Source organism: Polychytrium aggregatum (genome assembly GCF_025602895.1).
Source record: "Polychytrium aggregatum strain JEL109 chromosome Unknown BJ171scaffold_59, whole genome shotgun sequence".
Taxonomy (NCBI): Eukaryota; Fungi; Chytridiomycota; class Chytridiomycetes; order Polychytriales; genus Polychytrium; species Polychytrium aggregatum.
Window position 1 is genome coordinate 43,854 of NW_026516261.1, and position 27,184 is coordinate 71,037.

Consider the following 27,184-nt stretch of genomic DNA (forward strand, 5'->3'; position numbering starts at 1 on the left):
CGAGACAGGCAGAGAACCAAAGCGAGAGAGGCGCAAGCAAAAGCGAAGCACCTGGCAGGAGAAACGTGCGAAGGCGAAGCAATGTGACTCAACATCCAAGAAGCGGATTGGTCAAAGAAAAGATTGGGGTGAGCGCATGGGAGATGAACAAGAGATCGGGGCGGTCAGGCAGGTCATGAGTCACCGGTGGGGGGACACATGATCGGCAGCCGAATTGCAACCAATCGCAGCAAGGCGCGTGCACAAACAAACCGGCGCGTGCGAAGAAGACAAAGGAAGCGGAGCAGCGCGGGAAAACGGAAGTGCGGAAGGAGCGGAAAAGACAGGCAAAGGGCGGAAAATTGGAGGGGAACTGCAAGGCTACACACAAACAAACAGAAAGGCAAAAGAACAGCCAAGTGTGCAGTCAAAGTGGAGAACAAGCAGGAGCTATCCCTAACACCACTTCAGGTTTGGATACCGCAAGTGCAAGAACCTGGCTCGACACGGATCCGGGATCGACTTGACCAGGACCCACGCACAGCAGTGTGTGGATCCGCATCAAGTCCTGGTCCGCAAGGTCGCAGCCCTCAAGACGGCCCACCCGACTTGGGTGGAAAGTGGTATAGCCGGAGTGGGACCAGTGGACAAGCTGCTGGACCGGCTCAGTTTCGATCGCACTCCCCCTCGCACTCGCACCCCTCCCGCACTTGGATCGCTTGCTGCTCATGTACCCGCTCCCCGCACTGCCTTCCGAGCATTCGCACTTGGTGCACACCCAGCACCACCACCCACTCCCACACCCAGTGTAGTCCCACCCTTGCAGTCTCTCCCTGCACCCTCATCACAGCGTAGTATAGTGCCAGCACTTGTCACTCCACCACCCCGACCTCCCCTCGATCCTGCTGTTCCCTTGTGGGAACTGCTTGAAAATGTGTTCACCCGCTTGGTCTCAGACCTTGTGGGCAGCTGAGGCAGCACTAGGCTGCAACAGGAGTAAATAGGCTTGCCTGTGTACTCAACGTGCCGGGGTACCAACCTGTTGGACCTGATGGCTTGTCTTCTTGAATAAAGTTGACTATAGTAACAAAAAAAAAAACCTAACCTAACCTAACCTAACCGATTTCTATAAATAGCTATATTAATTATTAATCTTCCACCGCTTGTCACAGGTCAGACAGTGGGCGTATATGGTGCTGGCCTCGTCCGAAGAGCGATGCTGGGCCAGGATGAACTCGGTGTTATACGAGTCTCTGCCCATGCGAGCACAGTCGGTGCATTTCATCTGTCCGTCGGCTCCTCCGGACTTGCCGTTTGCCGCTGCTGCCGCCGTCGTGCCGGTGACCCCCTGGTCTTGTGCCAGCCAAGCGTCTGGACGAAGGTTCTGGTGTGTCAGATCATCCAGCCGGGAAGGATCTTGAATAGCGCCCGAGTCGAGCAAGCCGACGATGGCCTCCAGGTTCGACAGCATCATGATGGCGCGGGATTTGTATACGTCTCGGAACTGCGGGTTGATCCAGCTGCACACGCCCTTGTAGGTTGTGGTGGCATAGCGATAGATGCTCTCTTCCAAGACCTCGGCGTGGTCGGGCGTCTTTGCCTGGAGGGTCTGCAGGGCGATGCTACGCGGCGAGTCCATCGGGTGCTATTGCATATGCCGAGGATGAAACCCTTACAGCGTTTTTTCTGACACACCCTTCGCAGCAGACCAATGTCAAGTCAAATCTGGATCATCATGGCCGTTATAGCGCTGTGTTGCGTCTGCTCGTCGCTCCTGACCACAGGCGGAGGATTTGGACTCTACCAGTACAACAAGACCCACTCGACAACACCATGGTCCTGCGTCTACGTCCCGACCATCAAGATGTATACTGTTGCACGCATCAACCAGAACAACGCCGAGTGCATGTACAACACCGGTGGTAATGGCTGTTACTACTTCCCAGTGAATCCGGGTGCAGCCACCGGCGACGGTAGTGTCAGTCCGATGGATGAGTGTGCTAACATGATCCAAAACGTACCCACCCCGACCACACTGGCTTCCCAGCAGACGCTGAATCTCGACATCTACACCTGTGGACCCAACTCGACCAACTCCAAGCTCTGGAACCGCACAGGATACGAAGCAGCGAACGACCCGTGTGATGTCATTTTGAACAGCGACAATCGCTCGATCGTCAATATGCTCTTTGCACCGAGCACGACCTCCATCAACTCGGCATACCCACCACCTGCGGCTACTTCTTGAGCTTGCTCACGATGGATGCTGGTGATGGCATACCACCCGGTCCGCTGCTGCCGCTCCCAGAATCGATGCTTTGGTAAGCATAGTACCCGATGGCTGCAATCGACGAGATGCAGCAGCAACAGCAGAGGCATGCAGCAACCAGGGCAATGATCGCTGTCGAGTCGAGACCGGAAGTCGTCTGGTCAGACGAGAACTGACTCGATGTCTTGGTTGTATTGCCCTGTGCGATTTGAGTGATGGCTTTGTTGTCGAGCATGCACTGCTGGTATGATTTGTTGGAGTTGGACTGAATGATGCCGATTGCTGTGGCACAGGGTGCGAACTGGTTCTTCTGGATAGCGGAGAGCTGCGAAGCACACGAGTTCTGCAGGTTCAGGTATGTGCTCGTGTCCATGTTGGTGCTGACCAAGTTGCAGTTGTTGTTGGAGCTGGAGTTGCTGCCAGAGAGCAGGCCCTGAGCCTTCTGGATGGCGGATGCCACAGCCTGGCTATCCACGCTGTTGGTCTGGGCCATGAGTGTCTGGACCATCGATGTCATGGTGCACTGCTGAACGGCGTCATTCACATTGGTCTGGCTGATATTGGCCATGCTGCAGTCGTGGGTCTTGCAGTACTCACACTGTGAGTTGTCGATGACGTTTGTCTGGTAAGCGGCCATATTGTTGGAGCAAGCGTTGACGATGTTCTTGACGTCCGAGTCTGACATGGTGGTGCCGATGACATTGCGGGTCTGGTTGCTGACTTGATTGCTTCCGCTGTCAAACATACTCAAGGGGTCGAATGCCTTGACGACATTTGCGAGGCCTCCGGCAGCGGCCGTAATATTGTCTGCGGTCGATGAGATGGTCTTGCAGGCTTCTGCGGCATTGGCGCCAAACATGTTCTTTCCGGTATCGGCCTGCTCGAGCGACGGAGATGGATCGGCAAACATGTAGTATCCGAGGATGATGATCACGGCCAAGTATTCAAATAGGTACACTGGAACGGGCATCTCTTGCAATGGAGGGTGTGTGGCTACCATCGGGCGACAAAAAAACGCAGTAAGGCCTTCGATACACATGTATAGCATGACGCACCAGCGATGGAGCTGCCACTCGAAGTCTGGGGCGAGATCGCCTCGTTCCTCGACATCCGATCGTGCTTGGCACTGACACGCACCTGCCGCCGATTCCTCGCATTTCATCAACCTGCATGGGAGGATACGATCTACCAGTGCTGCATCAACACCCGCAGCCTCTCGCTGATCCAGGTGATCATGCGACCGATCCCGGTTCTGTGGCGGAACGAAAGCGTCCTTCGACACTACACGCGCTTCAGCTCGATGATGCACAAGGAAGCAATGGTCTGTGAACTGCTCCGCCGTGGCCCCACATCCACTAACGATCCTGGTTTCCGAATTCTGGAAATGTTGATCGCGTGTGGAGTGTCGCCGTACGGAGATATTGCTACCCGATGCATCATGTGCATCCAGAACCACGATGTCTTGGCACGTATCGTCCCTGTGATGACAGCCAACTGTGCCCGCAGGGGCGAGGAATCACTGGCGTTGTTTGCCAAGACCGCAGTTGAACGAGCGATACAGACATGTCGCCACGAATTCATTCAAGCCTTCCTCGGGCAAGTGACACTCGATCTGGTGGACAGCATGCACTACTTTGACTGGGATCTCATCAACGAAGCCATCTATGCCGAGAGCACGATCGTGCTGGATCTCTTCTTCCAACACCAATGGCCTCGCCCCAGGCAGGATATCGTCCAGCAAGCTGCCATCATTGGATCCAAGCGCAGCAGTGCTGTCGTTGTCGAATGGGCACTCGGCCACAATCAACTGGACGACCCTCGTGTGCTCCTCGGCCACATTGTCAGCCTCTCTCCCGAGATCCACGACCTGGTTCTCCGATTCTTCCCGAGCGAGGCGACCCGTCTCCTGAAGCGACTACTCAAGTCACATCCAAACTCCGACCCACAGCCCTTGATCTACTACTGCGTCTGTCGATCGCCGCAGATCGACGCGGGCGCCCTGGTGCTCACTGCGAGATACCAGAAACTCGAGTTCCTGCGATTCATGCTGGAGCAGATGAATCCGGAAACGTACGAGTCGGATCTGTGGTTCGACCTCCTCTGCAGCTCGGGACACAGCAACGCAACCGTGGCATTCGTGCTGCACCACCACTGCTACAGCACCAAGGAGCAAGTCGATGCACTGCGCCGATTTGTGGTGTTTGGATTCGAGCCTGGAACCAATGTGATTCTAGACATGCTCGACGATCGCGATCTTCCCGACGATATCTTGTTCCGGGCATACTTCAACATCAGCGAGTTCACTGGGATCTGTGTGTACACCCTGTTGCGTCGGGTGCTGCACATCCCCAGGATCATTGGATTCCAGGAAATGGGCGAGACCGTCCTGGAGCGGGTGATCCGCTTGCGAATGTGGTCGCACATCGTGCCTCTGGTGGATGCCGGGGTGCGGGTGTGCAATTCGCATGTGTTGCTGGCGAATGTGTATGCATGTCCCAACCGCATTTCGTGTAAGCTGGTCGTGAATGCGCCCCAGGAGGGTGAATAAAAGTCAGCTCTCTCTTGTAGAGCATCACATTCTGTTAGAGTCCAGAGGGGACTCAACGGCAAAAGAAGAAGTGAGCTCGAAGTGAGCTCAGGGAAGGCAAGGGTAAAGTCCGAAGTGGACTCGGAGAGGGAGCGAGGAAATTAAAGATCCGTTCAAGATAAGACTTGTCTCGAAATGAGACGTGAGGAACACTCAGAGAATAAAGTAGAAGGCACTTTATTTAGTCCTATTTTGAACGCTGAGGTTCGACTACACATCGCGGGGGTCAGGCTATTTATAGACAAGTCCGGACTTGGCAGCGAAGGGCGGCCAAGGGAGGGAAAAGTGGGCGATCGAGCAGGGCGAAGGGGGCGATGCACGAACGAGGGCCGAGAAGGACCACCGAGACAGGCAGAGAACCAAAGCGAGAGAGGCGCAAGCAAAAGCGAAGCACCTGGCAGGAGAAACGTGCGAAGGCGAAGCAATGTGACTCAACATCCAAGAAGCGGATTGGTCAAAGAAAAGATTGGGGTGAGCGCATGGGAGATGAACAAGAGATCGGGGCGGTCAGGCAGGTCATGAGTCACCGGTGGGGGGACACATGATCGGCAGCCGAATTGCAACCAATCGCAGCAAGGCGCGTGCACAAACAAACCGGCGCGTGCGAAGAAGACAAAGGAAGCGGAGCAGCGCGGGAAAACGGAAGTGCGGAAGGAGCGGAAAAGACAGGCAAAGGGCGGAAAATTGGAGGGGAACTGCAAGGCTACACACAAACAAACAGAAAGGCAAAAGAACAGCCAAGTGTGCAGTCAAAGTGGAGAACAAGCAGGAGCTATCCCTAACACCACTTCAGGTTTGGATACCGCAAGTGCAAGAACCTGGCTCGACACGGATCCGGGATCGACTTGACCAGGACCCACGCACAGCAGTGTGTGGATCCGCATCAAGTCCTGGTCCGCAAGGTCGCAGCCCTCAAGACGGCCCACCCGACTTGGGTGGAAAGTGGTATAGCCGGAGTGGGACCAGTGGACAAGCTGCTGGACCGGCTCAGTTTCGATCGCACTCCCCCTCGCACTCGCACCCCTCCCGCACTTGGATCGCTTGCTGCTCATGTACCCGCTCCCCGCACTGCCTTCCGAGCATTCGCACTTGGTGCACACCCAGCACCACCACCCACTCCCACACCCAGTGTAGTCCCACCCTTGCAGTCTCTCCCTGCACCCTCATCACAGCGTAGTATAGTGCCAGCACTTGTCACTCCACCACCCCGACCTCCCCTCGATCCTGCTGTTCCCTTGTGGGAACTGCTTGAAAATGTGTTCACCCGCTTGGTCTCAGACCTTGTGGGCAGCTGAGGCAGCACTAGGCTGCAACAGGAGTAAATAGGCTTGCCTGTGTACTCAACGTGCCGGGGTACCAACCTGTTGGACCTGATGGCTTGTCTTCTTGAATAAAGTTGACTATAGTAACAAAAAAAAAAACCTAACCTAACCTAACCTAACCGATTTCTATAAATAGCTATATTAATTATTAATCTTCCACCGCTTGTCACAGGTCAGACAGTGGGCGTATATGGTGCTGGCCTCGTCCGAAGAGCGATGCTGGGCCAGGATGAACTCGGTGTTATACGAGTCTCTGCCCATGCGAGCACAGTCGGTGTCAAGACTGGACAACGGGGCAAGCAGGGAAGTGCGCAAGAGTCCTAATGCAAGACTCGAACGTAGGGAGAGGAGCGGGGACTGGACTGGGACACAGAGTGTCAAGTGTAAAGCCAAAGTTTTATTCTAGATCCAAGGCTTAGGATACTAAAAATACAAAGTGGCAAGACGAAGGCAAAAGACAGAGGCTGGTCGGAGGGCTATTTATGCGAGCGCCAAGGATCGACGCTGCAGAGCGAGGGGGCAGGAGCGAAGCAGCGGCGGGGAGGGCGAAGCCGCGAGCGAAGCAGGTGGCGGCCGTGACTCGGGATCCGTGAGTCAGCGGGCGTCAGTGGCGGCGGCATGGCGGCGCCAAGGCGTCAGGCGGCGTCGAGGTGGCGTCGTGGGCGTAACCCATGACCAACAGCAAGGAAGCGGGAACGGAACACAGACAGCGCGCGTGCTGGCGATAAGACAACAAGGCAGCACAGCGCGGGAAACAAACAAACAGAAGGAAGGGAAAGCACTAAGGCAGGCGAACAGAAAGGGAAGGGCAAGGGTAAAGGAAGGAAGTGGGCAAGGCAGAGGGTGTTCATGACACTACCCCCCTCTCAAGGCCCGAGCTCCGAGAGGGCCAGGCTTCGAGGGATGAGAGGAGTGGTAGGCTGCGACAGGCTCCGGACAATGTGCAAGATTGCTGGCGGGCTCCCAGGTGCAATCCGTCACCGTGTAGCCACGCCAGTGCACAAGATACTGGAGCTTACCTCGGAACAGCCTGGAGTCCAGGATCTGTTCGACTTCCCATTCGTCGTGGCCGTTGACTTGGATGGGTGGAGGGGGCGGGATGATTCGACCTGGGATCTTGTCGTCGGCGGCGGGCTCGAGCAGGGAGACGTGGAAGACAGGATGAATGCGCATGGACGAGGGCAAGTCCAACTTGAAAGCGCGGGAACCGACTTGAGCGACGATCTTGAACGGCCCAAGCTTGGTGTGGTCGAGCTTGGCCGTGGGTCGCTGGGTCTTGATGTTCTTGGCGGAGAGCCAGACTCGGTCTCCAACCTTGAACGGAGGGGAAGGGGAGTGGCCGGGGTCGTAGAACCTGGCTTGGGAGTCCTGGGCGAGGGCGAGGGCGATGTTAAACTTGAGTTCATCATGGAGGGAATGGATGATCCGGGCTTGATCGTCGGCGACGGAGGCATTCTTGGTGGTGCGGGGAAGGGCGACGGAAAAACGAGGGTGGTAGCCGGTGTAGGCAAAGAAGGGAGAGCAGCCGAGGGTTGCTTGAGAGGTGTTGTTGTAGGTGAACTCGGCGTGGGGGAGAAGCTGGGCCCAGTCGTCTTGCTGGAAGTTGATGAAGCAGCGGAGGTACTGCTCGAGGATGGCGTTGACCCGCTCGGTCTGGCCGTCGGTCTGCGGATGGAAGGCAGTCGACATCTTGTGCTTGATCTTGAGGCGGGTCAGGACGGCTTGGAAGAACTTGGAGGCAAAGGTAGATCCTCGGTCTGAGACGATATCGTCTGGAAGACCGTGCTTGGTGAAGACATGCTCGACAAACATCCGAGCAGTGTCCTCGGCGTTGGCCTCGTTGCTTGACGGGACGAAGTGGGCCATCTTGGTGAATCGGTCGACAAACACACAGATGGCTGTGTGTCCGGAGGATTCGGGGAGCTGGGTGATGAAGTCGACCGAAACAGAAGACCAAGGGCGATCGGGAACAGGGAGCGAGGCAAGGAGTCCGTAGGGCTTGTGACGGGAGTGCTTGTTCCGCTGGCAGGTGTCGCATCCGGAGACATACTCCTTGATGTAACGACGCATGGTCGGCCAGTGGAAGGTCCGGGAGACGAGCTCGAAGGTCTTGGCGACGCCGAAGTGGCCGGCAGTCGGCGAGTCGTGGCACTCGACGAGGATCTTGCGCTTGAGCTCGGGGACATCGGGGACGCAGACGAGACCTTCAAAGAGCAGAAGGTCGTTGTCGACGGAGTAGCCGGGACAGGAGGCAGGGTTCTTGAGGACTTGGGACAGGATCGGACCAAAGGTAGAGTCCTTCTTGAGGTTTGACTTGATGAGGACGGCGATATCCTCGGACTCGGGGGCAACGGGAACAGCTCGGAGGGCGGAAACGAAGAGTTTTGGTGGCAGCAGGGTCTGGGTGTTCGGGGAGCTACGGGAGTCACCCCCCTCCTTAGGGAACTTGTCCTTGCGGGAGAGGGCGTCGGCGGCATTGTTGAGGGTTCCGGGTCGATACCTGATGACGAAGTTGTAATCGCCAAGGATCTCGGACCAACGGACTTGGCGACGGCTGAGATTGCGGGAGGTCTGGAAGTATTCGAGGTTCTTGTGGTCGGTGACGACCTCGGTGGCTTGGGAGGAGAACTCGAGGTAGTGTCTCCATTGTTTGAAGGCTGCGACGATGGCGAGAAGTTCCTTATCATAGATTTGATAATTCATTTCTGCATCGAGCAGCTTCCGGGAGTAGAAGGCGACGGGGTGGAGGAGGCCTTCGTCGTCGCGCTGACTGAGAACAGCGCCAAGAGCATAGTCAGATGCGTCGGCTTCGATGACGCACTGACGCTCGGGGTCGAAGTGGCGGAGGACAGGACCGGTGCTCAGGCATTCCTTAAGCTTCAGGAATGACGTTTGAGCCGAGGGAGACCAGGAGAACTTGATGTCCTTCTTCAGGAGGTCCGTCAGCGGGGTGGCGATCTTGGAGTAGTCCTTGACGAACCGGCGGTAGAAGTTCGCCAGGCCGAGGAAGACTTGGATGTCGTGGGCCGATCGGGGGATCTCCCACTCCTGGATGGCCTTGACCTTGTCGGGATCCATGGAGATTCCATCGGGCGAGATGATGAACCCGAGGAAGGCGACGGAGGACTGGTCGAACTCACACTTTTCAAGCTTGAGTGAGAGTCCGGCGTCTTGGAGCTTGGTCAGGACTTTCTTGACATGAGCCTCGTGCTCGGCAGGATCGGAGGAGTAGATCAGGATGTCGTCCAGGTAGACGACCACGAACTGGTCAAGGTATTCTCGGAGGACATCGTTGACGAAGGCTTGGAACGAGGCAGGAGCGTTGGTCAAGCCGAACGGCATGACGCTGTACTCGAAATGGCCGTAGCGGCAGCGGAAGGCCGTCTTCCACTCTTCACCTTCAGCGATGCGCAAGAGATTGTATGCGCCTCGCATGTCGAGCTTGGTGAAGATCTTGGCCTTGCCGAGGTTGTCGAACGTCTCGGCAATCAGAGGAAGGGGACAACGGTTCGGTACGGTGATCTTGTTCAGGGCCCGGTAGTCGACGCAGAGACGGAGGGAGCCATCCTTCTTCTTGACGAACAGGACTGGGGCACCGGCAGGGGACTCGGAACGGCGGATGAAACCCTTGGACAAGTTCTCTTGGATGTAGGTGTGGAGGGCGTCCATCTCCGGCTTGGAGAGGTTGTAGACGGGCCCAAACGACGGAGACGCACCTTCGACCAACGGGATCGTGTGGTCGTAAGGGCGGTGCTGGGGGAGCTTGTCGGCCTCGGACTTGGAAAACACCTTGGCAAAGGACGAGTACTTGGAGGGGACAGAGGGCTCGGCCTTGGGCTTGGCTCCAGCGTCGACGGAGCAGAGGGACAGGACTCGGGCAGCATCCAAGAGGAACACTTCCAGGCCTTCCTTCTGGACGGCGTGCTGGAAGGGGATGCTGCCGATCAGGCTGACGCTGGGCGGGGACTGGGTCTTGGTCTTGGGGACGGCAGGAGGCAAGGCAGGACTGGGCTTGGGCACGGCAGGAGGCAAGGCAGGAATGATCTCGGGCTCGGCTGGGGACTCGGCAGGAACAATCTTGGACTCGGGCAGGGACACGGCAGGCTCGGCGGGGACCTCAGCAGGGGACTCGGCAGGCGGCTCGGCAGGGCTGGACCTAGAGGACTGTGGCTCGGGAGAGAACGGGGAGGCCAAACTGTGGATAGAGGTGCAAGGCAAGAAAATAGAGTCATGGTGCCAGTCAAAGTAGGGTTTGTGTTTCTTGATCCAATCCATACCCAAGATGATCGGGTATGAAGCCAAGGGAATCAGCGCGAACGAGATTTGTTCATAGTGGCTGATGCCTGTGATCATAGAAACACAAACTCCAAGACTAGACTCCATCGAAGAACCATCGGCAAGAGTGATGACGAAAGAAGTTGCAAAGGTGGGGAGAGCGTGGGTTGCGGCGAATCCAGTGTCCATAAACGAAGTAACCGCGCCGGTATCGATCATGGCGGTTGCCCGTATGGACTCTGGACCGCACAGCAGAGTCACAGCGAGGGAGGGCTGACGTTGGATGTCAGGCTCGGGAGGCGAAGACGAAGAAGCAAGAGCGGTGGAGACGGTGGCAATGGTGACGGGGGCAAGATGGCAAAAGGCAGAAGAGTGATTTACCGTGGAGACATTTACAGGAGGAAGATTTATGACATGATTGACGCCTAGGAAAGCTCCTCCGACCTTTTCTAGGCAGAGAAGTTTTCCTGGTCGTCAAGTTTATTCACATCAACGACAGCCAAAGAAGCATCGATGGCAGCCAAGCGGGAGGATGCCTTATTGGGGCAGCGAAGGGCAATGTGCCCTTCCTGCTTGCAATAAAAGCAGCGGTTGGCAGCACGGAGGGCGGCCTTGTCCTCGGCGGTCAGCCTGCGAGCGGAAGCCTGGCTGAGGTCCATGGGCTGGGGAACGTTGAAGGCTTGAGCGGGGCGAGGAGGAGGAGCAGGAGCGAAGGGACGAGGAGCCGGACGGAAAGGGAGAGGAGCCGGACGAGCAGGAGCAGGAGCAGGAGCGGAGCGGTGGTTGGGACGGCGGGAGCGTTGGTCCTCCTGGCGGTTGTCGATGGCGATCGCCGCTTGCATGAGATCTTCGAGGTTGTCGAAGGAGCGGCGGGAGAGTTCGTCTTGGACCGAGGGCTTGAGTCCACTCTCGAAGTGGAACATGAGAGGGTCTTGGGACCAAGTGACGAGGTGGACGGCTTGGCGGCGGTACTCGGCGGCATAGGCGGCGGCGGAGGTGACTTGGTAAAGCCTAACCATCTCGCGAGCAGCGGCGATGGTTGGCTGGACCTGGCCAAAGGCAGCACGGAGCCACTCGGAGAAACCGGCAAAGTCACGGATGGCAGGGGGGGAGCACTCGGGGTCTCTCTCCAACTGATCGATGTACGGCTGCATGTAGTCTGCAGCAGTACCATCGAGATAGGATAAGGCGTAAAACACCTTATCCCTTTCAGTCTGGAAGAGGGGAGGGTTGGACACGAAGGCCAGTCTGCAATGCGAGAGGAAGGCATTGCAGCGGCTCGGGTCCTTACCAGAGAAGCGGTCGGGAGGACCTATCTGCCTGGTGGCAGAGTTGCGACCAGCAGAGTGATCCTCGGGGTCTTGGGCGGGATCATCGACGTCGTCAGGTACGCCGAAGTAGGGGCGACCTGCACGACGGATCGGGGCGGGAGCGGGAGCAGGAGGAGGTAGCTGGGCCTGGTAGCTGCGGAGGGCCTCCTGGACACTGGCGGCGACAACTTGGCGGACATCCTCTTCACGGCGAGCCAGGACCTGGTCCATACGATCGGTGATGCGGTTGAGCGCATCATCCTGATCGTGGAGGAATTTGGAAAAGTCCTGGAGAGAACGGGCGTTCTCGGCGGACTGGATAATGACCGCACGGATGGCCTGGAGCTCGGGCTCGGAAAGGCCAGAAGGGGAAGCCATTGGTAAAAGATATAGCGAAGGGAACGGGGGCAGAGGCAGGGCAAGTGGGGGGTTGTTGAAGGTCTTGCCAAGTGTCAAGACTGGACAACGGGGCAAGCAGGGAAGTGCGCAAGAGTCCTAATGCAAGACTCGAACGTAGGGAGAGGAGCGGGGACTGGACTGGGACACAGAGTGTCAAGTGTAAAGCCAAAGTTTTATTCTAGATCCAAGGCTTAGGATACTAAAAATACAAAGTGGCAAGACGAAGGCAAAAGACAGAGGCTGGTCGGAGGGCTATTTATGCGAGCGCCAAGGATCGACGCTGCAGAGCGAGGGGGCAGGAGCGAAGCAGCGGCGGGGAGGGCGAAGCCGCGAGCGAAGCAGGTGGCGGCCGTGACTCGGGATCCGTGAGTCAGCGGGCGTCAGTGGCGGCGGCATGGCGGCGCCAAGGCGTCAGGCGGCGTCGAGGTGGCGTCGTGGGCGTAACCCATGACCAACAGCAAGGAAGCGGGAACGGAACACAGACAGCGCGCGTGCTGGCGATAAGACAACAAGGCAGCACAGCGCGGGAAACAAACAAACAGAAGGAAGGGAAAGCACTAAGGCAGGCGAACAGAAAGGGAAGGGCAAGGGTAAAGGAAGGAAGTGGGCAAGGCAGAGGGTGTTCATGACAGTCGGTGCATTTCATCTGTCCGTCGGCTCCTCCGGACTTGCCGTTTGCCGCTGCTGCCGCCGTCGTGCCGGTGACCCCCTGGTCTTGTGCCAGCCAAGCGTCTGGACGAAGGTTCTGGTGTGTCAGATCATCCAGCCGGGAAGGATCTTGAATAGCGCCCGAGTCGAGCAAGCCGACGATGGCCTCCAGGTTCGACAGCATCATGATGGCGCGGGATTTGTATACGTCTCGGAACTGCGGGTTGATCCAGCTGCACACGCCCTTGTAGGTTGTGGTGGCATAGCGATAGATGCTCTCTTCCAAGACCTCGGCGTGGTCGGGCGTCTTTGCCTGGAGGGTCTGCAGGGCGATGCTACGCGGCGAGTCCATCGGGTGCTATTGCATATGCCGAGGATGAAACCCTTACAGCGTTTTTTCTGACACACCCTTCGCAGCAGACCAATGTCAAGTCAAATCTGGATCATCATGGCCGTTATAGCGCTGTGTTGCGTCTGCTCGTCGCTCCTGACCACAGGCGGAGGATTTGGACTCTACCAGTACAACAAGACCCACTCGACAACACCATGGTCCTGCGTCTACGTCCCGACCATCAAGATGTATACTGTTGCACGCATCAACCAGAACAACGCCGAGTGCATGTACAACACCGGTGGTAATGGCTGTTACTACTTCCCAGTGAATCCGGGTGCAGCCACCGGCGACGGTAGTGTCAGTCCGATGGATGAGTGTGCTAACATGATCCAAAACGTACCCACCCCGACCACACTGGCTTCCCAGCAGACGCTGAATCTCGACATCTACACCTGTGGACCCAACTCGACCAACTCCAAGCTCTGGAACCGCACAGGATACGAAGCAGCGAACGACCCGTGTGATGTCATTTTGAACAGCGACAATCGCTCGATCGTCAATATGCTCTTTGCACCGAGCACGACCTCCATCAACTCGGCATACCCACCACCTGCGGCTACTTCTTGAGCTTGCTCACGATGGATGCTGGTGATGGCATACCACCCGGTCCGCTGCTGCCGCTCCCAGAATCGATGCTTTGGTAAGCATAGTACCCGATGGCTGCAATCGACGAGATGCAGCAGCAACAGCAGAGGCATGCAGCAACCAGGGCAATGATCGCTGTCGAGTCGAGACCGGAAGTCGTCTGGTCAGACGAGAACTGACTCGATGTCTTGGTTGTATTGCCCTGTGCGATTTGAGTGATGGCTTTGTTGTCGAGCATGCACTGCTGGTATGATTTGTTGGAGTTGGACTGAATGATGCCGATTGCTGTGGCACAGGGTGCGAACTGGTTCTTCTGGATAGCGGAGAGCTGCGAAGCACACGAGTTCTGCAGGTTCAGGTATGTGCTCGTGTCCATGTTGGTGCTGACCAAGTTGCAGTTGTTGTTGGAGCTGGAGTTGCTGCCAGAGAGCAGGCCCTGAGCCTTCTGGATGGCGGATGCCACAGCCTGGCTATCCACGCTGTTGGTCTGGGCCATGAGTGTCTGGACCATCGATGTCATGGTGCACTGCTGAACGGCGTCATTCACATTGGTCTGGCTGATATTGGCCATGCTGCAGTCGTGGGTCTTGCAGTACTCACACTGTGAGTTGTCGATGACGTTTGTCTGGTAAGCGGCCATATTGTTGGAGCAAGCGTTGACGATGTTCTTGACGTCCGAGTCTGACATGGTGGTGCCGATGACATTGCGGGTCTGGTTGCTGACTTGATTGCTTCCGCTGTCAAACATACTCAAGGGGTCGAATGCCTTGACGACATTTGCGAGGCCTCCGGCAGCGGCCGTAATATTGTCTGCGGTCGATGAGATGGTCTTGCAGGCTTCTGCGGCATTGGCGCCAAACATGTTCTTTCCGGTATCGGCCTGCTCGAGCGACGGAGATGGATCGGCAAACATGTAGTATCCGAGGATGATGATCACGGCCAAGTATTCAAATAGGTACACTGGAACGGGCATCTCTTGCAATGGAGGGTGTGTGGCTACCATCGGGCGACAAAAAAACGCAGTAAGGCCTTCGATACACATGTATAGCATGACGCACCAGCGATGGAGCTGCCACTCGAAGTCTGGGGCGAGATCGCCTCGTTCCTCGACATCCGATCGTGCTTGGCACTGACACGCACCTGCCGCCGATTCCTCGCATTTCATCAACCTGCATGGGAGGATACGATCTACCAGTGCTGCATCAACACCCGCAGCCTCTCGCTGATCCAGGTGATCATGCGACCGATCCCGGTTCTGTGGCGGAACGAAAGCGTCCTTCGACACTACACGCGCTTCAGCTCGATGATGCACAAGGAAGCAATGGTCTGTGAACTGCTCCGCCGTGGCCCCACATCCACTAACGATCCTGGTTTCCGAATTCTGGAAATGTTGATCGCGTGTGGAGTGTCGCCGTACGGAGATATTGCTACCCGATGCATCATGTGCATCCAGAACCACGATGTCTTGGCACGTATCGTCCCTGTGATGACAGCCAACTGTGCCCGCAGGGGCGAGGAATCACTGGCGTTGTTTGCCAAGACCGCAGTTGAACGAGCGATACAGACATGTCGCCACGAATTCATTCAAGCCTTCCTCGGGCAAGTGACACTCGATCTGGTGGACAGCATGCACTACTTTGACTGGGATCTCATCAACGAAGCCATCTATGCCGAGAGCACGATCGTGCTGGATCTCTTCTTCCAACACCAATGGCCTCGCCCCAGGCAGGATATCGTCCAGCAAGCTGCCATCATTGGATCCAAGCGCAGCAGTGCTGTCGTTGTCGAATGGGCACTCGGCCACAATCAACTGGACGACCCTCGTGTGCTCCTCGGCCACATTGTCAGCCTCTCTCCCGAGATCCACGACCTGGTTCTCCGATTCTTCCCGAGCGAGGCGACCCGTCTCCTGAAGCGACTACTCAAGTCACATCCAAACTCCGACCCACAGCCCTTGATCTACTACTGCGTCTGTCGATCGCCGCAGATCGACGCGGGCGCCCTGGTGCTCACTGCGAGATACCAGAAACTCGAGTTCCTGCGATTCATGCTGGAGCAGATGAATCCGGAAACGTACGAGTCGGATCTGTGGTTCGACCTCCTCTGCAGCTCGGGACACAGCAACGCAACCGTGGCATTCGTGCTGCACCACCACTGCTACAGCACCAAGGAGCAAGTCGATGCACTGCGCCGATTTGTGGTGTTTGGATTCGAGCCTGGAACCAATGTGATTCTAGACATGCTCGACGATCGCGATCTTCCCGACGATATCTTGTTCCGGGCATACTTCAACATCAGCGAGTTCACTGGGATCTGTGTGTACACCCTGTTGCGTCGGGTGCTGCACATCCCCAGGATCATTGGATTCCAGGAAATGGGCGAGACCGTCCTGGAGCGGGTGATCCGCTTGCGAATGTGGTCGCACATCGTGCCTCTGGTGGATGCCGGGGTGCGGGTGTGCAATTCGCATGTGTTGCTGGCGAATGTGTATGCATGTCCCAACCGCATTTCGTGTAAGCTGGTCGTGAATGCGCCCCAGGAGGGTGAATAAAAGTCAGCTCTCTCTTGTAGAGCATCACATTCTGTTAGAGTCCAGAGGGGACTCAACGGCAAAAGAAGAAGTGAGCTCGAAGTGAGCTCAGGGAAGGCAAGGGTAAAGTCCGAAGTGGACTCGGAGAGGGAGCGAGGAAATTAAAGATCCGTTCAAGATAAGACTTGTCTCGAAATGAGACGTGAGGAACACTCAGAGAATAAAGTAGAAGGCACTTTATTTAGTCCTATTTTGAACGCTGAGGTTCGACTACACATCGCGGGGGTCAGGCTATTTATAGACAAGTCCGGACTTGGCAGCGAAGGGCGGCCAAGGGAGGGAAAAGTGGGCGATCGAGCAGGGCGAAGGGGGCGATGCACGAACGAGGGCCGAGAAGGACCACCGAGACAGGCAGAGAACCAAAGCGAGAGAGGCGCAAGCAAAAGCGAAGCACCTGGCAGGAGAAACGTGCGAAGGCGAAGCAATGTGACTCAACATCCAAGAAGCGGATTGGTCAAAGAAAAGATTGGGGTGAGCGCATGGGAGATGAACAAGAGATCGGGGCGGTCAGGCAGGTCATGAGTCACCGGTGGGGGGACACATGATCGGCAGCCGAATTGCAACCAATCGCAGCAAGGCGCGTGCACAAACAAACCGGCGCGTGCGAAGAAGACAAAGGAAGCGGAGCAGCGCGGGAAAACGGAAGTGCGGAAGGAGCGGAAAAGACAGGCAAAGGGCGGAAAATTGGAGGGGAACTGCAAGGCTACACACAAACAAACAGAAAGGCAAAAGAACAGCCAAGTGTGCAGTCAAAGTGGAGAACAAGCAGGAGCTATCCCTAACACCACTTCAGGTTTGGATACCGCAAGTGCAAGAACCTGGCTCGACACGGATCCGGGATCGACTTGACCAGGACCCACGCACAGCAGTGTGTGGATCCGCATCAAGTCCTGGTCCGCAAGGTCGCAGCCCTCAAGACGGCCCACCCGACTTGGGTGGAAAGTGGTATAGCCGGAGTGGGACCAGTGGACAAGCTGCTGGACCGGCTCAGTTTCGATCGCACTCCCCCTCGCACTCGCACCCCTCCCGCACTTGGATCGCTTGCTGCTCATGTACCCGCTCCCCGCACTGCCTTCCGAGCATTCGCACTTGGTGCACACCCAGCACCACCACCCACTCCCACACCCAGTGTAGTCCCACCCTTGCAGTCTCTCCCTGCACCCTCATCACAGCGTAGTATAGTGCCAGCACTTGTCACTCCACCACCCCGACCTCCCCTCGATCCTGCTGTTCCCTTGTGGGAACTGCTTGAAAATGTGTTCACCCGCTTGGTCTCAGACCTTGTGGGCAGCTGAGGCAGCACTAGGCTGCAACAGGAGTAAATAGGCTTGCCTGTGTACTCAACGTGCCGGGGTACCAACCTGTTGGACCTGATGGCTTGTCTTCTTGAATAAAGTTGACTATAGTAACAAAAAAAAAAATTGCCCCTACCCTATCTGCTATACCATTTTCCCCCCATCTCCTTCATCTCTCAAAAACGGTATAGTCACCGATATACCCCGATACTACTTGAACGCCCACTGCTAGGTACCGCATGGTGCTCATGGCCGGTTGAATAATCTTGAATATACAGCTATCGTAAACAAAAAAAGGACATTCCTGACCGGGACTTTCAGCTCATACATAGTCTATCACCAAGAACGATCGCCCTGGTCCTCGGCCAATGTAACCAGCGTTGATGTAAGCGCCATGAAGTTTCTCGATATGAAAGGAGATATCCAGTTCTGACCACAGATGGTGAGGTTTTTCGGAGTTTGAGTGTACAATCGCATCAGCAATCTGGATTTCGAGAATCTCGAGAGCCAGAAATGGACAGTTAACCTCACACCTACCAGCGACTCACTCCCTGCTGACTGAGTCATTCAAAGTGTAGATATAACAACAGAGTCTCCTCCAAGGGCGATGCCTGTCCGCGCCATGTCCTACCACCCTCCCCAAAGTCTTCAAGCGCATGGAGTGCCATGCGTTTCAGAACCCTCATGGCTCTTGGCTGATGGTGGACTAGTCCAACGAGCCAGGGACGCCGCCAGCAGCAACTTGCCACTTGTTGTGGACAGGCCGCTGCGGCTGAGTGCAACGAGACTAATGTACAAAAATGGGGGAGGGCGAAGAAGCCGGCCGCAACCAAACAGAGTCGGGAAAGCTCAGCCCAGTCTCGTGCCGGAGTGCCTAATAGTGCCGGGGAAAGCAGAAGGTCTTGTGGTCGTCGACGGCCTTGACACACTGGTCGGCGGAGTGGTCGACGGCGTTCATGCAGGCGACGGCATGATCAGAGCCACCATCCTGGCAGAACAGCTTCTCGAGCTCAGCACGGAGGTAGGTACACTCGGTATAGGTGGAGACGGCTGAGACAGGTCGGATGAAGATATCGGTGAGCAAGCTGGGTCAGAGAAGCAGCCGAATATGCAAGCCAGAAAGGGATGTGGCTCGGCCAACCTTCGGTGATACTTACGGATGTTGTTCCCACAGCTATCGTCAGAGGTCGAGCCCTCGACGGCAGCAGAGGACTTCCAGGAAGGCTTGGCGCACTTGTCCTTGGTGCAGACGAGATCGTCGGAGCAGTCGTGCTCGCTGCTGCAAGAAGCACCCTCGCAGTGGCCCTTCCAGGAGCAGTAGTCATCCTTCTTGGCACACTTGCCCTTGGAACAGATCAGCTCACCAGAGCAGTCGTTATAGTTGTTGCACGAGGCACCTCGCAGTGGCCAGGCCAGGCACAGCTGGAGCCGTGCGAATCAAGCTGGGAAAGATCAAAGAAGGGGGCAGCGCGAGCAACAGCGAGGAAGGCAGCGGCCGAGACGCAGATGAGCATGATGAACTTCATGGTGACGATGGAGATGTGCGCAAAACGAGGGAATCAGAAAGTGGTATGTGGGCGGCCAAATGGAGGCTGGAGCGGTGTTTGAGCGGGTTTGGCTGTGAGGTGTGGTGGTGAGGAATTGATGCCAGGTTTATATCAGACAGGCGATGCGGTGGCAGAGCGATCACCGCCCCTAATCTTGCATGGAAGTGCCCGGACCACAGGGATCTTTGGTCAGCGTCCTGCCACTGAGGTGCATGTCCAATCCAGAGGGATCTATCTGGCATCGGTGTGATCATGGGCAAGCGAGCTGGTGGCGCTGCAAACGAGTTGGATGCAACGAGAGACGACGATTGAAACCGAGGACGGCCATCGACACAGGCGGGAGTTGACAGAACGAGTGATGCTACGACCATGACGAGTGATGCAACGATCATGACGAGACAGGATCAAGACATGGCACACATGGCGATGCGCCGAGCTGCGTTGATTTGGTGTCGTTGTCTCCTGGCATCGACAGCACCATATCTGGTCCCTGTCCCCACACCTCAGCAATCCCACCGCCCCATCCCACGCTGCATGGATTCATGGTTATCGTGGGTGCTATGGCTCCATACACACATGTATCGCCGTCCCTGTCCTCGCCACCCTGCATCTCTCCGTCCACTGCCACCATCGCAAGCTCGCTCTGGGTTGTCACGTTCTCGATTCCGAACGGGGACGGTGCTTGGTCGCCCACTTGGCACGCGCTTTCCGCTTGGCCCGATGTTCGGTGCCTCTCCCTCGTCTCCATCTGTCAACCTCCAGCCCATCCAGCTTTCCATCGATTCTTTCATCGATCCGTCCGCACATCCCATCCAGCAGCCAGCGTGCCATGTCTGCAGCCACAGGTGAGACTCTGTTGATGATGCATCACCGATGGCAGGTGACGACAATGTCTGCTGCTGACCCTTGTGCCAGACTTTGATGCCTTCCTGGACAAGCACGATCTCACCAGGAACAAGACCCTCCTGGTCGACCACGAGATCAACAGCACCGACCTGGTGGGTTGCTTGACTCTGTCGCCGATGGCATGATGCACTCGATGGTTGGACGGTGTCCATGCTGGCGATGGAATGTCGCCGACACTGCGGCCGTCGATGCCCCTGGCCATCCAGACATTGTTGCTGAACAACGGCTGCCTGTCCAGGTCCTCTCTCTGACCGAGCCAGAGATGAAGCAGATCGGGCTCAAGCTCGGCGCCATCAAGAAGATCCAGCGAGCCCAGCGCCAGAACACCGAGCCGCCTGTTGTCGTCCACAAGAGCGAGCCACCGCCATCCAAGACACCCGATGGCAGCGAGAATGCTGTTCTCCCTGTGGTCCGATACAGACCGCCTCCGCTGACGAGGGGATGGAAGTGCCAGCTGGGCAACAGGGACCACGAGGTGTTCATCAGGTACGGCGATGTCTGTGGTGCAGTGTGGGGTGTCTGCACTCCAGCCGGTTGATCATCAATCCATGTCCATGTCTGCACTGGCAACATCGACATCCAGAGTGCCCACTGACCATCGCCTCTTTGCCCAGCTATCGAGTCTTCAGCGACGAGATGCCCGCAATCAAGCTCTACGCCGCCCTCAAGTCGTCCAGCCAATACGACAAGAACCTGTGTCCGTACCTCGACCAGCTGTGTCTCGTCGATGCCATGAACTGGGAGACGGGCTTCATCAACGGCCTGGTCAACTCGCAGGTCATTGTGCTGGTTCTGTCGGAGCGGGGACTGAGCCGCACCCGCGAGGCACACCTCAAGCCAGACAACCAGTTCCTGGAGGTGAGCAAGCGAGCGGTTGGCCGAGCCATCCATGTCGATGCACTTGCACTCAATAGTCCCCACACTCACACTCACACTCACACTCACACTCACACTCACACTCACACTCACACTCACACTCACACTCACACTCACACTCACACTCACACTCACACTCACACTCACACTCACACTCACACTCACACTCACACTCACACTCACACTCACACTCACACTCACACTCACACTCACACTCACACCACACTCAGGTCCAGCATGCCCTGCGTCGGATGCGAGAGTCGGCCACCACCGGCCGCCCGGTGACCGTCCAGCCCGTCTACATGTGGTCGACCCGCATCATCAACAACCAGACCTATGCTTCCAAGTACTTCCCCAACCCCGACGACTTTCCCGACGAGCCGCCCTGCCACGATCTGAGTCCCCTCGTCGACGGCAAGCCCGTATCGATCCGCCAGACCATCCGAGATGTCCTGGCTCTCCAGCAGTTCAATGCAGCCGATGGGACGGCGGTGATGAGGTGGGTGGCTGCTGTGTCATCCGTTGATGGCGAGCCATTTCTGCTGCATTGCTGTCATGCGTGATCGCAGCATCCTGCACACCATACACACCATCAATGCCATGTGCACCATCAATGCCATGCGCACCATGCTGCATCAGACTCCTCTCACAACACCACACGACACCATGTACATCGCATCACCTTGCTGCACATCCATCTGACCACATCCAACTGACCCCATTCCCTTTCGCACTCGTCCATCCCCCGCCACCACACAGGCTCTCTCCGTACATCCGAGTGCTTGTGGCCAAGACCGAGAGGGCCATCGCCGAGGGCATCCTCTACCACCAGAGCCGACCCATCGTCCTCGCTGCCGACGAAGACTCGCAGCTCCGCGTCCTGCTCGATCCCATCGACTTTGACCCCGACAGGAAGGCGCTCGAGGATCTGTATGTCGAGGGCACCCGCCAGTGGCTGTTTGACCATGTCACTGCCTGGGCCGACGACGACGACAACGCCGACCGGGTCCTGTGGGTCAATGCCGTCGCCGGTGTCGGCAAGTCCGTCGCTGCCGCCCAGATCGCCAACATCCTGCTTGGCCGAGACCAGCTGGCGACATCGCTGTTCCTCAAGTACAACGACACCCGCAAGAACAACCCCCGCATCCTGCTGACCACGATCGCATATGGACTGTGTCGCTGGTACGCACCGATCGGCCGTCGGCTCCTCGACGCTGGCCACACCAAGGGCGACCTCGACAAGATGAGCATCCCGGACCTGTTCAAGGCCTTGATTGAGGATCCACTCGAGGCACTTGGCCAGTACCGGCCCAAGGGAGCCGTCGTGGTGATGGTCGATGGCCTGGACGAGTGCCATCCGCGCGACGAGATCCTGTCGCTCCTGGCCTGGCGACTCACACAGCTGAAGGACGAGTCCCGGATCAAGCTGCTGCTGACGTCCCGCCCCGAGGCCGACATCAAGGCTGCCTTCCGAGGAGTGCCGACCACGACGATCGAGCCATCGAGCGAAGACAACATCCGCGACCTCCGGGTGTTCATCGACCATCGTCTCAGGGACCACCCCAGCCTCAGCGAGTCGGACCGCACCCAGGCGATCTCGGTGCTGCTGGACCAGTCCAAGACATTCGTGTGGATCAACCTGATCCTCAACACCGTCGAGCACGAGCTGGAGACTCCCGAGCCAGGATCGGCGCCGTGCGAGGAGAGCGACGCAGCACACGAGCCACGGACACTGACCCTCGAGATGATCCGAGAAATCAACGACTCGTCGGTGGATCTCAAGGGACTGTACCACAAGACATTTGCCAAGATCCACTCGCAGTCGAGCCACCCGGCCGACTTGGTCACGGTGGTGTCGGCCATCGCCACGGCCCAGTCGATCCTGACCCCGCAGATCATCGCCGATGTGTTTGGACTCGAGATCGGCGTCGTTCGCGAGTGTCTCAAGAGCCTCAGTCTGGTCCTCGATCCTGGCGCCAATGGACTGGATCCCCGAGGCAGCCAGTCCACCAACACCGAAGTCAAGTTCAACCACAAGTCGGTGGCGGACTATCTCCTCGGCGACACATCGGCTGGCCATCCGTGGCATGTGTCGGACTCGTTCCACACGGTGTTTGCCAAGGGATGTCTCGGTGTGATCCTCTCGCACGATCCAGTGGTCAACATCTGCGAGATCTTCGACTTTCACGACAAGATCCCAGACCTCGAGGACAGGGTCGCAGCCAAGATCACACCGTCGCTGCGATACAGCGTCGCCCACTGGATCACACACTTTGTGTGGTGTGTGGAAGGAGAGGCCGAGTCGAGTCCGATTTGGCAGTCGGCCGAGATGGTCGATGTGGCAGCGGTGCTCACTCGGTTCGTCAAGACGCATGTGTTCTTCTGGCTCGAGTGTGGGTCGCTCACACATGTGGTCAAGCCGATCATCGAGCAACTGGCTGTGCTGCGAGGAGTGGTCGCCAAGGCACCCAGCACCATCATCGACGACACCACGAAGGAACTGGTCAAGGACACGTATCGATTCATCCGCGAGTTTGCCGATCCGATCATCAAGAGTGCACCACAGGTGTACAACTCGGGGTATGCATTCACACCGAAGGAGACGGCGATCTACAAGACATATGCCGACCGACTCGAGGACAAGATCCCGTTCCTGGTCACGACGGGTCCAGCACCCACCTGGGATCCGTGTGAGATGACCATCACTGGACATGGATATGAACTGAAATCGGTGGCGATCTCTCCCGATGGCAAGTGGATTGTCACTGGAGCCAGTGACAACACTATCAAGGTGTGGGATGCCACCACTGGCCAAGTGAAGCAAATGTTCAAAGGACACACCAAAGGTGTAACCTCCGTGGCCATTTCATCTGATGGCAAGTGGATTGTCTCTGGTTCTGATGACACGACCATCAAGATGTGGAATGCCACCACGGGCCAAGTGAAACACACCTTCGAGGGACACATGCACTATGCGAACTCCGTGGCGATCTCGTCCGATGGCCAGTGGATTATCTCTGGCTCTGGTGACAAAACCATCAAGGTTTGGGACGCCACCACGGGCCAGGTGAAGCACACCCTCGAGGGACACACATGGGTTGTGAACTCTGTGGCAATCTCACCCGATGGCAGGTGGGTCGTCTCTGGTTCTGGTGACAGCACCATCAAGATGTGGGATGCCACCACTGGCCAGTTGAAGCACACTCTCGAGGGACACACGGACGGCGTCAATTCTGTCGTGATCTCACCTGATGGCAAGTGGATTGTCTCTGGCTCGGTGGACAAGACCATCAAGGTATGGGATGCCACCACGGGCCAAGTGAAGCACACCCTCGAGGGACACACAGGCTATGTGCGCTCAGTGGCAATCTCACCCGATGGCAGGTGGATCGTCTCTGGTTCTGGTGACAGCACCATCAAGATGTGGGATGCCACCACGGGCCAAGTGAAACACACTCTCGAGGGACATACAGCCAGTGTGTTCTCCGTGGCGATCTCACCTGATGGCAAGTGGATTGTCTCTGGCTCGGTGGACAAGACCATCAAGGTATGGGATGCCACCACGGGCCAAGTGAAACACACCCTCGAGGGACACACAGGCAGTGTGTTCTCCGTGGCGATCTCACCTGATGGCAGGTGGATCGTCTCTGGTTCTGGTGACAGCACCATCAAGATGTGGGATGCCACCACTGGCCAGTTGAAGCACACTCTCGAGGGACATACAGCCAGTGTGTTCTCCGTGGCGATCTCACCTGATGGCAAGTGGATTGTCTCTGGCTCGGTGGACAAGACCATCAAGGTATGGGATGCCACCACGGGCCAAGTGAAACACACCCTCGAGGGACACACAGGCTATGTGCGCTCAGTGGTAATCTCACCGGATGGCAGGTGGGTCGTCTCTGGTTCTGGTGACAGCACCATCAAGATGTGGGATGCCGCCACGGGCCAGGTGAAGCACACCCTCGAAGGACACAAAAGCTGGGTGACTTCCGTGGCGATCTCACCCGATGGCAAGTGGATTGCCTCTGGCTCTCGTGATAAGACCATCAAGGTGTGGGATTTCACCACTGGTCAGTTGAAACACACCCTCAACGGACACGAAAGCGATGTGACCTCCGTGGCGATCTCGCCTGATGGCAACTCGATCAAGTCTCGCGATTCCGGCGGCAATCTAATCCTCTGGGTCCGTCGTGGTGACAAGTGGATTCACTCCGGTGAAGATCCCTCCAACTTCCTCGCAACATCCAAGTCACATTCTTCATCCCAGTGGATCGGAGTCGATCATGCTCCCCAATGGATCCGCCACGGCAGCTTCACCACCAAGGCCCTACATTCCCTCTTTGGAGATTGGGGCAAAAGTATCATCACCCATTCAGGAGGACTTGCTATGGTCAAGTCCCGCCCGTTAATCATCCTGGTAAGTCCTCTCGCCCAGACCCTGAACCACTGACCATCAACTGACCCCTTCCCCTCCACAGCCAATCTACCTCGACACCCCCGAGATCCAAGCCGAAGTTTCGCGATTCCGCAAGGCACTCACTGAGCAGACAGCATCAGTGTAGCGTGTATTACAATCGATTCAATCGATGGTATGAATACAAGGTCCGTATGCCGTGGGAATTTGGGCATAGGTCCGCCTCTGCCGCCGCCAAATTTGCGTTCAAACCCGACCACGATGGTCGTTGAAGCGAAGACCAATGAACCAGTCTCGCGTGTGGCCGGAGCCACGGTGGTTCCAGACAGAGCTGGAGGTCTCAACTGGCAAACCAGTTGGTGATGGGCGGCGGCAGAGGGCTTTATCAAATCAACAATCTCAAGTTCCAGGAGTGGTTCCCATTTGAGACGGGAGAAGATCGGGCTTGGTGGTCTTGGTGTCATGAGCGAGGCTCGGATGGATGGATAGAGACAGGAATGGTCTCGGATGTGCCATGGATGGGCAGGAATGTCTTGAGGTGTCGATAAAGATGCGCGACGCGTGATAATCTCGGAATGCGATGGATAGGATAGTTTGTGCCGGGAGATAGGCGGCAATGATAAAGTAGGTAATGTATGTAATGATAGTATAGGCCGTAGAAGAGGCAATATGAAGTAGGCAGTGGGCAATGGGCCAGAGCAGGACGTAGGCCAGGAGTAGCATGATTGCGTTTGTCATTTTGGTTTCTGCGAATGGAATTTTTTTTTGTTTCAATAGCGCACTTTTATTTGTGCGCCTGCCCTCAGCATCACTGATACTCGGCAAAGTGTCGTTCTGGAAGGTGGCTATACGCCTCCTCCCCTGGGCTATCTGGAAGGTGCCTACAGGCCTCCTCCCCTGTGCTATCTTCTATGGGTAGGTGCTGCCCACCCAGCCAGGTCTTTGGTCAACTTCACGAAGATTTGTGAGATCGTACCCCACAGAGCATCTACATCTGTGTCAGTTCTCACGAAGCGCGCCATCCTCTCACTTCTGTCGTATCCAACATGGCTGAGGAGGTCGAGGATCTTGTCTATCGGCCCCACGCTGTCGTGGGTCGGTTCCTCCCACCCTGGGTGTCGGGCTTTGTACTCTTGGACCACCTCGTGGAGGCTCCCGTTTGGGTCCGCACATTCCTGAGCATGCGTTCTGTCGAGGATCACCGGGTCATTTGGGTCTGTCGTGCACTGCTTGCAGTGTCTCCTCCCGCCTTTCGGGTGGCCAGGGAAGCTTCCGAGTCTCCATCGGGCCGCGATGCAGTGCAGCCATCGGTCCATTTTGGATTTCTTGGCAGCCCACAGGCCCGACATGGTCGTCAGAGGCGAGCAGGCCGCCGTCAGCTCCTTCTTCCGGTCGAAACTGCGGGCGTCTTCGAGGTGCATCACCATTTTCAGAGCTGGGCCGGGTTCTTGAACCGTTCCTTCTGCAAAGAGCCACCCCATTGTTCCCAGGGGACGCCGGGTCTTGACTTGTTCGAGGCGCTTCCAGTAGTCGTCCTCGTAGATGGTTGCTCCCAGGAATATGGACTTGCGTTCTGGGTCCGCGCGGGTGAATCGGAGCACCAGCGAGACCATCTTGTCGTCCTGGTCTTTCCGATCCTCCCAGACAGCCCGGTATTGGATCGCCAGCTGTTTGAGGCGGCCCGACATTGATATGAGCCCGCAGCTGATGTGCATGGCTCCCCACGATGTGTTTCGGACCACTTTGAACAGCGCCGTGAGACAGTGCATCTGGGTTCGGTTGAGTGTC

At 56.9% G+C, this 27,184-nt stretch overlaps 9 protein-coding genes across 9 annotated transcripts; 5 read left to right on the forward strand and 4 right to left on the reverse strand.

Annotated features, from left to right (window-relative positions):
* Positions 1-1,120: 1,120 nt before the first annotated feature.
* BJ171DRAFT_586983 (uncharacterized protein) lies at positions 1,121-1,618 on the reverse strand (the record flags this gene model as incomplete). Its single annotated transcript, XM_053114416.1, has 1 exon — positions 1,121-1,618. One exon carries the CDS (start codon positions 1,616-1,618, stop codon positions 1,121-1,123), a length of 498 nt encoding a protein of 165 aa, XP_052962436.1.
* Positions 1,619-1,683: 65 nt separating this feature from the next.
* Positions 1,684-1,957, forward strand: BJ171DRAFT_525798 (uncharacterized protein; the record flags this gene model as incomplete). The annotated part of the gene is made up of 1 exon (XM_053112657.1): positions 1,684-1,957. A coding segment is annotated over exon 1 (243 nt), but the record flags the coding sequence as incomplete, so codon positions are not given.
* Positions 1,749-3,031, reverse strand: BJ171DRAFT_525802 (uncharacterized protein). Its single transcript, XM_053112658.1, has 2 exons — positions 2,027-3,031; positions 1,749-1,901 (listed from the first exon to the last, which is right to left on the reverse strand). Exon 1 carries the CDS (start codon positions 2,991-2,993, stop codon positions 2,217-2,219), a length of 777 nt encoding a protein of 258 aa, XP_052962438.1. The 5' UTR covers positions 2,994-3,031; the 3' UTR covers positions 1,749-1,901; positions 2,027-2,216.
* A 260-nt stretch (positions 3,032-3,291) lies between these two features.
* BJ171DRAFT_635918 (uncharacterized protein) lies at positions 3,292-5,028 on the forward strand. Its single transcript, XM_053115697.1, has one exon. It carries the CDS (start codon positions 3,309-3,311, stop codon positions 4,794-4,796), a length of 1,488 nt encoding a protein of 495 aa, XP_052962439.1. The 5' UTR covers positions 3,292-3,308; the 3' UTR covers positions 4,797-5,028.
* Positions 5,029-12,769: 7,741 nt separating this feature from the next.
* On the forward strand, positions 12,770-13,480 carry BJ171DRAFT_525832 (uncharacterized protein; the record flags this gene model as incomplete). The annotated part of the gene is made up of 1 exon (XM_053112659.1): positions 12,770-13,480. A coding segment is annotated over exon 1 (243 nt), but the record flags the coding sequence as incomplete, so codon positions are not given.
* On the reverse strand, positions 13,272-14,554 carry BJ171DRAFT_525847 (uncharacterized protein). The gene has a single exon (XM_053112660.1). It carries the CDS (start codon positions 14,514-14,516, stop codon positions 13,740-13,742), a length of 777 nt encoding a protein of 258 aa, XP_052962441.1. The 5' UTR covers positions 14,517-14,554; the 3' UTR covers positions 13,272-13,739.
* Positions 14,555-14,831: 277 nt separating this feature from the next.
* On the forward strand, positions 14,832-16,319 carry BJ171DRAFT_571704 (uncharacterized protein; the record flags this gene model as incomplete). Its single annotated transcript, XM_053113690.1, has 1 exon — positions 14,832-16,319. One exon carries the CDS (start codon positions 14,832-14,834, stop codon positions 16,317-16,319), a length of 1,488 nt encoding a protein of 495 aa, XP_052962442.1.
* Positions 16,320-18,414: 2,095 nt separating this feature from the next.
* On the reverse strand, positions 18,415-19,179 carry BJ171DRAFT_603246 (uncharacterized protein; the record flags this gene model as incomplete). The annotated part of the gene is made up of 3 exons (XM_053115166.1): positions 18,415-18,703; positions 18,811-18,997; positions 19,051-19,179. 3 exons carry the CDS (start codon positions 19,177-19,179, stop codon positions 18,528-18,530), a joined length of 492 nt encoding a protein of 163 aa, XP_052962443.1. The 3' UTR covers positions 18,415-18,527.
* Positions 19,180-20,029: 850 nt separating this feature from the next.
* BJ171DRAFT_478933 (uncharacterized protein) lies at positions 20,030-20,968 on the forward strand (the record flags this gene model as incomplete). The annotated part of the gene is made up of 5 exons (XM_053108918.1): positions 20,030-20,045; positions 20,116-20,198; positions 20,345-20,592; positions 20,721-20,883; positions 20,948-20,968. The coding sequence occupies 5 exons, from the start codon at positions 20,030-20,032 to the stop codon at positions 20,966-20,968; spliced, it is 531 nt and encodes a 176-aa protein (XP_052962444.1).
* Positions 20,969-27,184: the final 6,216 nt, after the last annotated feature.